We start from the raw sequence: 12,271 nt of genomic DNA, 5'->3' as shown, positions 1-12,271 counted from the left end.
TGTGTGTGTGTGAGGGCGCGCGCGCGCTCGCGCACGTGTGTTACATTCTATGCATTACAGCATACACTATCAGTATGTAATTGGAGATTAACTGTTGCAGCTCTTCTTACAAAACTGCAGTTACATTATACAAAGTTTTAATGTTCATACGTGAGTGTGACAGCCGAGGTAGAGTTAAGTCATCAGTTTCTAAGAGTGTTGCCCAAGCATGAACACTAAGAACGTGCAATAAAGAATGCTTAGATCCGAAGAAAATATTCTTGCCTACTATGATGTAAAATTAAGTTTGAGAAAAAAAATATATATATATGAAGGCTATAAGTCACAAGGGAAACAATAAAAGAAGGAATTTTCATTGGAACTCAGAAATAGGATTTCACGATAAGACAGAAATTTTGAGGTTTCATTATAATGATAGGGAAAGGTAGGGTTGGAGGCATTTAAAGTACTTGACACAAATTATCATTTCCACAAACTGTCCATTTGCATGAACAGACACAGGCAGACAGTGTTTGTCGGTAATGAGGATCACCCTGTGGCTAAACATGCCTCGGTGCACGGCCAGCACATCTCGGCACAGTGTTACACTGTCCGGGTTATCTGGATACTTCCCACTAACACCAACCTATCCGAACTCCGGAGATGGGAACTTGCTCTTCAATATATGCTCTCTTCCCGTTACCCGCCAGGCCTCAACCTCCACTAATTTCAGTATGCCGCCGCTTGTACCTCACCTGTCATTTGACACCGTCTCTGCCTCTGTACTTCCGCCTCGACTGACATCTCTGCCCAAACTCTTTGCCATTACATATGTGTGCTTGTGTCTGTGTATGTGCGGATAGATATGTGTGTGTGTGTGTGTGTGTGTGTGTGTGTGTGTGTGTGCGTGTGTGTGCGCGAGTGTATACCTGTCCCTTTTTCCCCCAAAGGTAAGTCTTTCCGCTCCCGGGATTGGAATGACTCCTTACCCTCTCCCTTAAAACGCACATCCTTTCATCTTTCCCTCTCCTGCCCTCTTACCTGATGAAGAAACCGTGGGTTGCGAAAGCTTGAATTTTGTATGTGTGTTTGTGTTTGTTAGTGTCTCTATCAAAATACCAACACTTTCGTTTGGTAAGTCACATCATCTTTGTTTTTAGATATATTTTTCCCACGTGAAATGTTTCCCTCTATTATATTCAAATCATTAAAGTAAAAGGTCAAGTTAGTTCATTAATTAATCTTTCTTTTACGACGTAGCAATTCACATTTCACATTTCACAGCTGATGATCAAACATATGTTTTATACAGACAGGAAAATGACTTAGAAGATGGCAATTTTGCTAATAAGAGAGGTAAACTTTGTAAACAGGAGAAGTAAGGGCACTCTACACGTCATTTCAAAACAGCAATTGACAACGGATGTCAAATTCCAAACAAACATGGAAATGTGCATTGCATTTGTAGATTCAGAAAAGGTGCTGGTAGTATGGAATGGAATAAAATGGAGTTCCATTTGCATTCAGAAGAGGCAAAGGTGGAAGGAGAAGAATCTCAATTTGGGAGATGTCTGTGACAGACAGAAAATCAGCACGATGCACTGATGGCTACAAGATGCACACGGAAAAGAATAAAACTAAGCTAAGCACGAAGGCAGTTAACTGGTAAACTTTGACACGAGAATGTTGAAGAGGTAGAAGAATTTTGCTATATCAGAAACTGAATTAATAAAGATGAAGAAAGACACCATAGTGGAGGACTGCACAAACTACAGTGCCATTCTATAAAAGGGAACACCTGTTAACATTCAAAAATATAACCCTTAAGGCCAAGAAAAAGATTTAACTTATAAAGATCTAAATAATACTGTCCTTCAAGATATTCAGCAAATTTGGTTTTTTCCATTTACACACAATATTTCAATGACTGGGAGTTGTGCTGTTACATGTACTCACTGCCCGCACTCTAACCACCGTTCAGCTATCGCCGGTCCCGTGCCGCCGTTTAGAGCTGCTCGTCGAGTTCGATTCCCGATGCCCATTCTACCCTCTGACGTTCTTTTGCTTCTCAGTTCTTGTAGTGACAGTCCACGAGACAGACACATTCTCTCGGCGTTTCCCAGCTCCGGCGGATATCGAGGCTGACGAGTTCTTAACAGAGTTTTCCATTTCTACAACACTCACTGTTCAGCACTGGATTTATTACAATCTCTCAGGTCATCCTCTGAACCAGTGCTGGGAAACTCTGAGAGAATGTGCTTTACACAGAAATCGGAGAGGATTCTGAAGAGCAAAAGAATATCAAAGGGCGTAGTGGGCATCAGGAGTGAAACCGGGTGATAAGCATAGGCACAATGATGTCAATAGTTCTCTCTCCGTTGTAACACCTACAATGCCTCTCAGTGTTAATAAACCAAAATAGCTCCCAAATTAGCTCCCGTGCCCTCGAAATATAAATGTCCCAAGCCCCTCCACAAGTAGTAATTTACGAAATAGAAATAAGAGACAAATAGAGGGAAATCTATAGTAGAAAATAATAGAAAAAGAAAAGAATTTTAATCATAAATTTTGGAAGCATGGGAGGGGGAAAAACGATAGAAATGGTTAAATTATTAGTTATTCTTATATATGAGAAAATCAATACTATAGTCACAGAACGTAGGTCTTGAACACCAAAGATAGGGTTTACTAAAGTATAAATAGACATACAATGCAATTATGATACTCCAGTCTCTATCCTCTAGTCTGTTCGAAGACAATTAGGACGTACAGCTTTAGGAAGCAACAATAGGAGCTTTATTAAACCAGGGCGCAAGAATAAATCGCGACGAGATTGTTTTTTGGGAAGCATTAATTTCAGATCAGAATTAGAACTTTTGTCATATTAGAGGAACGGGGAGGTGATCAATAATGTCTCTGACTTTAACGTCACTTCGTGTGAAGACTTAAATATTTTACGGAATTAACAATTTTTGGACAGATTCGGACTTTGTATTGTGATAGTGGAAAAGCTTTACTTCACGCGACTAGTAATCATAGTTCGTGACAGTTTATGAATATTAAACGGGAACAATCTTTTTATCGAAAGTGACAGAACATTGTTTAATATCTCTGATGTTGACGGGATTCCAGATTAGATACTTATTCGAAGAACCCGTTTGAATGAAACCGTGTGAATGAACTGATTTATTAATAATTATGGTTAAATAAAATAACGTGTTAATTTGAAACTGACTATTCGTCTTGAACTTTACTTCGATTTAGGTTCATAAATAATTAGGTTACGTGATTTTCACCAAGAATAAACTGCAGACTAGTAACTGAAACAAGTGAACGAGAATCTATTGAAAACACTAGTATTAATTTACTTATGGTTTTTTCCTTCAAAACTGGGAGGACAATATGTGTAGTGACTCACTGGGGTTAATTTAAGAACTAGCCGGGATAAAACAAAACCCCTCAATACGAGTCAATGTATAGATAAATTAACATTCCTACTGTCATGCAAGATACGAAGTCGGGATAGAAAAAAGGGTCCCTACGCCGTCTGGAGTCCGAGCACAAATGACAACGTTCAGCCCTCGAGACGACGACTCCGTGGGAGGTCGAAATATTGTGCATAAAATAGAAATGACAAAGGAACAACTGTGAGCACGGAAATGAAGAGATTACATTTCTTTGAAGTGTCACACTACAAGAAACTGTCCTTCACGTTGGATTACCGAATAAGGAATGAGAACACTTGCAGTGAGCAAACAAGAACATAAGTGTAATAAAGAATACAATAAAAATAGAGGGATATCTGGACACGAGGCAATGCTGAAAACTGTGACTGAAAGGAGGACAGAAGAAGGAATAGAGGTGCACACCATCAGCGATTTATGAGGCAGCAGCTATGCCAAAACTGAGAGGATAACAGAGAAAAGTGACAGAAATGGACAGCCGTATCAAACCGACGGAGAAACACTCACTGCCATTAGAGTCTTCGCCGGCAGACGCGTCACCCGGGTCGACCTCGAGCTGCTCCTGCTTCAACCAGGAGCAGGTCATCTCGCTCCTGTGCGCGTGCAGCAGGTGTCTCTTGTAAGTGCTCAGTTGCTGAAACCTAAGGCAATCACAACAAATGCACATGCTTTTTATTTATTTAATTTAAACACAGCCACCACATTTATCATTACTGGAAAACATAAGAAACAGCAGCAATACAACAATTTCAGTTGAAAATAAATGGAACACAAAACAATTGGCACCATCTTATTGTTGTTGTTGTTATTGTGGTCTTCAGTCCTGAGACTGGTTTGATGCAGCTCTTCATGCTACTCTATCCTGAGCAAGCTTCTTCATCTCCCGGTACTTACTGCAGCCTAAGTCCATCTGAACCTGCTTAGTGTATTCATCCCTTGGTCTCCCTCTACGATTTTTACCATCCAAGCTGCCCTCCAATACTAAATTGGTGATCCCTTGCTTCCTCAGAACATGTCCTTGCAACCCATCCCATCTTCTAGTCAAGTTGTGCCACAAATTTCTCTTCTCCCCAATTCTATTCAATACTTCCTCATTAGTTATGTGATCTACCCATCTAATCTTCAGCATTCTTCTGCAGCACCGCATTTCGAAAGCTTCTATTCTCTTCTCGTCCAAACTATTTATCGTCCACATTTCACTTCCATACATGGCTACACTCCACACAAATACTTTCAGGAACGACTTCCTGACACTTAAATCTATACTCGATGTTAACAAATTTCTCTTCTTCAGAAATGCTTTCCTTGCCATTGCCAGTCTACATTTTATATCCTCTCTACTTCGACCATCGTCAGTTATTTTGCTCCCCAAATAGCAAAACTCCTTTACCACTTCAAGTGTCTCATTTCCTAATCTAATTCCCTCAGCATCACCCGACTTAATTCGACAACATTCCATTATCCTCGTTTTGCTTTTGTTGATGTTCATGTTATACCCTCCTTTCGAGACACTGTCCATTCCGTTCAACTGCTCTTCCAAGTCCTTTGCTGTCTCTGACAGAATTACAATGTCATCAGCGAACCTCAAAGTTACTACTTAACATATTTATTACACTACAGTTTATATGCTACTGCTTGAAACTGACTTGTAACACAGGTAATATCCTAAAAATCAGACGTACAACTTAACATTCTTTCAAAGAACATGAAATGTTTTCTTGTACAGTCTCAGCTCACTGCCTTAGTGTGAGTAATGTAAAAAAAAAATAAATAAAAAAAAAATGCTCCTGTGGGAGCACAAAAGAGACAGTTTTATTTACCCCCCCCCCCCCTTTAAAAGATTCTGAAGAAGAGTGGGGGACCACCTGCCTTAATCCACATTCCACCTTCCTCTCAAAAAAATTGGCATGCAAAAATATTCACGCTCTTTTAAAATGGAGCATTCTAGACTTTTACCCAGTCTCCCTCTGCAGTGAAGCATTCACACTCAGTGTCTTCCTCTTGCTGCTACTCTGTATGTAGCTCTCTCTCTCTCTCTCTCTCTCTCTCTCTCTTTCCCACTTTCCCATTCGCACTTTCTGCTGTCTGTCACTTCCACTGTCACTGCCGTCCTCCCTTTCTCCCACTCTTCGTTACTGTTGACTCATTCTCTGCCACTTCCACTGTGCCTCTGCCACTGTCTCTGTCCCAACCTTTTCCTCTCTCGTGCCCTGACCTTCCTTTCTCGCATAGAGTCTGCCGTCTTTCTCTTCGACTACCATTTTCGTCTCTCCGTACGTCCTCGGGCAGTTTGCTTGTAGTGTTGACCCTTAGACTGGGAAACTTGTAACATTAGGGTATGTGGGGAAAATGGGCAGTTTTTTTCATGTTAAACTTCACCAGTCCGGGGTGTCCTGACAACCCCCCCCCTCCCCCTCCCCCTAAGCCTATACATTGTCTCCACTCATCATCTCTAATTTCCACTGTTTCCTCCCTCCTTTATTTCTATCCATCTCTCTCTCTCTCTCTCTCTCTCTCTCCCCCCCCCCCCTCCTCCTCTCTCTTTCACTGCCACTTTTTCTCTCCTATCATCACTGTTTCCTCTCTCTCTCTCTCTCTCTCTCTCTCTCTCTCTCTCTCTCTCCCACTGGCAGTGTCTTCTCTCTCTTGACAACTTAGTCAGGCATCTCCACTTTTCTGTCAGAGTGTCTTAAAAAGAAGGATATTCGCCTGTCAGAGCATTTTTCAAGTGATTCACTTATTTTTCCTGTTACAGCAGATTGTACTGATTATACAAAAGGAATTCTGTAAGTCAATACATTTTGACAGTTAGTTATATACTTTGACACATTTACGTACTTTGACACATACAAACAAAAGATAAGTACCCACAATATGAAGTGAACACAAAATTGTCTTCCTCCCAATGCAATTTGACTTTCCATTAGTCGATAAAAATGTGCAACATTTTTGCACTGCCTCTATGGTGTAGCAAAAAATTCCGTGTTTGATTTTCAAGTACAATCAAAGAATCTCATATTACAAAACAATTTTTTGTAGGCTTCTTATGGCACCAGATGGTAACACCGAATAACTTCTACATAAAGAGAACTTGTATAGGTGTGAAGTGCCCATGCGTGTCAAATTTTATTGCTGGGGAAAAAAAAAAAAAAGGCAACTAAAACCATAGATCGGTGATGTCTGAACCCTTGTGATGATTCAGAAGGTTTGCCACATGTTCACTAAGTCAGTTAAAACTAAATTTAGGCCTCAGACCGGATATTACGTGCATATTTTAACTACATTTACATCTCTGACCGGACATTACGTAGTATTTTATGTGCGCGAGTAACTTTCACCTTTCTGTCTCTTCGCTTGATAATGATATTGAAAAAAGTTTCAAAGTTCTCCGAGATCATCGTCTCGAAACATGTGGTAAAAATTTTGACAGTTTGCCATGCACGCACAGAAATTATAGAAGTGGTGTCCCAAAAATTTCTCAGCAAACACCCATGAACAAATGGTGCTTTTATAATCTGCCTAAGGTTCACCTTAGACTACACCTAACGGAAAAGAACCATCCATTTGCTACATTTGTCTAGGCTCGAAGAAGTGCGTAATGTTTAAATTTTGGTTCTGTATTGCAGGACAGCTACAGAATGCTGTAGAGTAACATAATGTTTTTAGAAACACACTGTTCCACTATGAGATTTCAAGACAACTAAAGATGATTTTGACGTTCAATAACTTATTAGATAGTATGAAAGTGGGAAGCATTCAGTGCGCACGCTCCGATCTGCGGTACCTGCAGAAGGCGTGTTAGCAGTAAAAGCTAAGGCCAGTGGCGAGCTGTAACGTAAGGTAGGAAAGCTGTGACGTAAGGTAGGAGAGTCTCTTGCTGTTGGTGCCATTTATACTTTGGGATAAAGACATGGCAGCATCCTGAACTCCAAGGAGTAAGAGGGCTGCTGAAATTTCCAATGTGACCCCCACAACAAATGCAGGATGGAATCACAGACAGCTAATTTTGGTGTACGAACTGAGTCAGACGACATACATATAATGTGTCGTTGCCGATTTATAAAGCTTTTTGTGCACTACGTGATTTGGAGTCTGTCTATTACTGAGTTGAACAGTTGAAACACAGAAGAGTTTTTATGGAGGAGACGAATTCATTTAGTAGCTCATAACAGTTAATACTTTCCCACAGCACCAACCCGCCAGAAACAAAGTCCACAAGAAGAAGTAGTTCGTACATGACTGTGGGACATATTAGCTGGCCCACAAGGACGATCAGTAAAGGCGACCGTCTATTTGCACGATTTATTACAGGTAACGCTCACCGAGAGAGTGACGGGTCCAATGTGACTGTGATGTTTACATCATAATGCCCATTTTTCCAACAGGTACACAAATGGTCAGTACACTGAGGGCTGTACGAAACACTTGACGCCTATCTCTGCGATCGGCAGAACACGAAGACACGACCTGAAATATCCCTTTTCCATGTGTGGCTTATTGGAATATATTGGTACTTGGCACTGTTCTGTATAGACAGACAGACAGACAGACAGACAGACAGAATATTTTCATATCAGATACACTTGGGTATTACCTCTGGAAGACAGTACAGGCCCCAACTCGCATTCAGAAATCCCTACCCTAATAACATTTTTACAGTCAATGCACAATGTACTTACTTAATGCTAGTACAAGGAAGTGATCAATGTTTTCTTCTGGGATCATTCCCTTCACAATTCTTGCACTGTACTAATGAGAAATGAAAGCATACTGTTTATCACCACCAGGGGGAATGTGTTGTTGATTATACTTTTCTAACTGGCAACAGAATTCACTACTACTATAGCTTCTGAAGTTAATCATTAACTGAAGCTCACTTACTCCTCTCAAAATAGTGTCCCACCGTTCACCTTTCGTTTTGCAAGTGACAGGCACAAACTTAAATCTTAACACAGCTTCTTTAACTTCCACTATTCAACAACAAACATTCGCATCACTAATGACAATTTTAATGCAAATTTTCTGAAAATATTTGTTTCTGACAGGTCATGCTGCATTCACATTACAGTTCCTTCTCTCTCTGTTAGAAATTAAAAACTGACAACAATACTATCCCACTGACTGTGTGGGAGAGCCAGAACAACTCTCAAAACTTACAGATTAGAAAGCTACTACTAAACAACACAAAAAACAGTGCTTCACAACTCCTGTTTATGTTTACTTTTAATGATTGTAAATAGGACACTTTACAAGCCATTGCATAGAAAAATATTTCATAATTATTGTGGAACAAAACTGCAATCAAATAAAAAAAACTCAAAACACTTGTCATACTCATCAATTATTACACATTACCACAAAACTCCTAACAATATTTGAAATGTCTGTATTTCTAGGTCGGTTCCTTAAGCCACATATAACTGAGGCGTAGCGCCTTCGCATCACTCCTGTCACTCGTTAGGACGATATCGTTATAGGCACGAGTCATCGACAGATGTCACCAGCTGACATGGACCCGAGTTACAGAGCTGCACGTAGTTGTACGTACTAGTAGGTGGCAGAGGTCAGCAGTTGATGGACAGTGCTATCAGTCATAGTCAAAACAATGTTGTAAAGTTATGTTTGATTAATATTTAATGTATTTGCGTAATTATACTTGTTTTATATGTTTACTATAATTAAAGGTGCAGTCAGATTACGGTACTAATAAATCGTGAGTAGAACACAAATTAACGGTAATTTTAGAAGGAGTAATTTTATATTTGAAACTTTTCTAAATTTATTTATTTATTTAGCAACTGCCATAGAAAGAAATGTTTTACTACGATTGGCCATTGAAGTAAAGCGCGGGTTAGTGCGGGATAATACTGCGACCCGATTTGCTGTTTGTGATATCAGCCAATCAGAAAAAGGCAGGCTCGTGCCAAGCTATGCTGGGAACAAAGCCTTTGGTGTGAACTAGGCGGGTCGGGGTTGAGGGTTCGAACTAGTAACATCTCACTGAAAGCATCTCCGACGAAAGTACTGTAAAATCGCGGGAAAATGCTAATTACGAGATTGCGAAGTAGCACAAAGTATTTTTAAGTAAACGGTATAGTGGAAGTCGTGTGGAATTCAGACGGAATATAAAAATTATTGCTTTTGACTGTCAGTTAAAACCGCGTGGCGTGTTGTGCGATCTAAGACTGGAACGGGTATTACGTGTAGAGCAGAGTGCACAATATCTGAGCGAGCATTTTCATAACTAAACGATCCGGTGAACTCTATTAACTTCGGTAACGGGTGTAAATACCGTAAACTGGCACTTATCGAACAGGGTTAACCACTCGTCAGTTATTACCCTCTATGTTATATCTATTATTTTACAGGTATTGTGTAATTTTTCTTTTGAGAAAGATATGAGTACACAGCATACAAACCGCCAGCGGCTGACACAATTTTCTTCTTCTTTTCTAACATATAATCTACTTCTGAAGTGCCAAAACATACTAGAACAAATAAAATGTCTATAAAATAACACGCTGTACAATGTACTTGGGGTAACACAGTCACTATTCCCGAATCACCCGCGGCCTCTGTCCTGCCAAAAGCACCGCACTCCCGGGTCCACGGACAAACCACGAAAATCCGCTGGATTATGCCACACACAAACAGATCCGGCTCACGGGCAGATCGGTGAGATCAGATCCGACGGGCAGCGCCTGCACGTTAGTGGAACCGAACGGCTTCAGACTGGCGGGCCCGATCCATTACAGATACCCGCAGAAACGGCCTGCGGTTTCGGCTCGTCGCGGAAGTCCACTCGTGTTGCCATCTATTCACGAGTCAGAGACAGCACGTTGACGAAATGAGACCACGGCGATCGATCCGTGCGACAGATACCTTGTTCAAATACTCTGAGAATCAATAATAATGAGAATAAGTAGCAACTCACCATAAAGGTGACTGCTGAACCACAGACAGGCACGTAATAACAACAGCCACATTCTCACAACTAAATTTTCAGCTATTGGTTTTGTCAGAAAATGAGAGCACAGACACATTCACACAATCACTCGGACATGTCTCACACAATCACTCGGACACGTCTCACACAAACACAACTGCCGTCTCCGGCCTCTCCGTCTACAGTCTCTGAGAATCGGATCCGAGCAAACCACTCCTCACGCCTCACTGCCTGTCATCGGCAGCAGCCAGGCCAGCGGCAAGACGTGGTGGCAGCACTGGCTGCAGGCTGAGGGGAGTGGTAGGAAGGGGAGAAGCAGTAAGAACCAGGGAGTAGGGAAGTGGCGCACGTACTCAGCTGCACCCAGCCAGCACGATGCCTCAGTAAACAAATCATTTGATCTACTGAGACAAGAAAGAGAGTTTTTCCTGATGTGTTTGAAATTCCCCGATTTCCACAACCTGTGGCAACCCCAGTTACACACGCTTCGGCATCGCCCAACGGCCCCTGTCTGCCATTCTTCGGATTCCTTTATTGCCGCCTACTGCCTCAAAACGTATGGAATAGGGTTACACAAAAAATTTGAATAAGCTCTTCACCTCTAATTTGCATTCAAACACACTTACCAGTCCCGATCTATAACAAAATGCTGTTTTATTTCTGCACAGAACTTGTCTCCAGCCTTCTCACTGATTGTCGATTTTTGTTTATCTCTCTCTACGGTCATTCCCTACTGGTCAACCGGCACCACTGTTGTTCCGAGCCATACTCCATCAGTGTCTTTGCTACATCCTATTTCCAAATGGTATACCTTCAAGGTAGTTACACCTGATTCTTATCAAATCGCTCAACATATAAAACCACCTAAATATCGCCACCTAAATCACAGCAAAACACACCTTTTGCTGTAGTGAAACTTTGATCTCTCTCCGAAATTCTTAGCCCCTCCTTTCACACCATTACCTAATCCCTCCCACACAGCCTAGCCACCCAGGCAGAACTTACCTGCAGTGACAAGAACTCTATCGCCCAGTACGCCGATGGGATCACAAAAGGCCTTCACAGACAGGTACTACCTGCAGAGCTAGTCCGCAAACTGATCTCCCGCGCCATATCCCCACACAGTCCAAATCCTTCCACCGACCGCAGAACCAGCTACAAAGGAGTTCCCACAATTTACATTTGTTTCTGTGCCGACACTTACAACAAATAACAAAGATTAGTGCGACAAGTCTCAGACTGACACAAACACAGTGCGACGCGATTGCCGTCGCTGCGGGAACGGCTCGGCACGGCACTGTCGCACCATTCTTCCACTGCATTCGGTGAAACCGCAAATGACGTGCACATCGACCGTTACTCCACCGGTGAATATGTTCGTACTGTTATATATAACTGTCAATGTACAACTAACACGATGGAAAATAACCCACGATAGAACAGAGTACTGCTCAATTCTAGCTTAAGCTCAACGAGTAAAGTCTGTATCACAGTTGTAAACAGCGCATACTGTGAAACGAATTTAAAATGTTGGTTTCCAAACAAAACACACAGCCCATACTGTTAGCATACGCACTATCACGCAGACATGATAAAAAATTAATACGAATTCTTGTTCATCTTGAAGAATTTTTATTTATTCAGCATCAACTTTGTTCCATTCAAACGACTTCCCCTCCAAGACGTACGAGGGTTGCCCAGAAAGTAATAGACCGCATTATTTTTCTTCAACAATTCTTTATTGAATATAACGAGCATTACACACACGAAAGAATGGTGTTTCACCTATACACCCTATTTTTTCGTGTAATCTCCAGCCCATTCTCTGACCTTCCTCCAGCACGAAACAAGGGCGTGTATGCCCTGACGGTACCAATCCTCG

General features: G+C 41.4%; 1 protein-coding gene across 1 annotated transcript in view; it reads right to left on the bottom strand.

Moving 5' to 3' along the window:
* Nucleotides 1-12,271, bottom strand: part of LOC126212786 (uncharacterized) — a 292,909-nt gene that overhangs the window by 135,318 nt on the left and 145,320 nt on the right. Inside the window, exon 14 of the mRNA XM_049940189.1 lies at nt 3,951-4,084. Within this exon, the coding sequence (XP_049796146.1) occupies nt 3,951-4,084 (134 nt within the window). The remainder of the gene's footprint in view (nt 1-3,950; nt 4,085-12,271) is intronic.

This window comes from Schistocerca nitens, chromosome 11 (genome assembly GCF_023898315.1).
Source record: "Schistocerca nitens isolate TAMUIC-IGC-003100 chromosome 11, iqSchNite1.1, whole genome shotgun sequence".
Classification (NCBI taxonomy): Eukaryota; Metazoa; Arthropoda; class Insecta; order Orthoptera; family Acrididae; genus Schistocerca; species Schistocerca nitens.
Note: the sequence above shows the minus strand (reverse complement) of the source record. Positions and strands in the feature narration are given on the sequence as shown.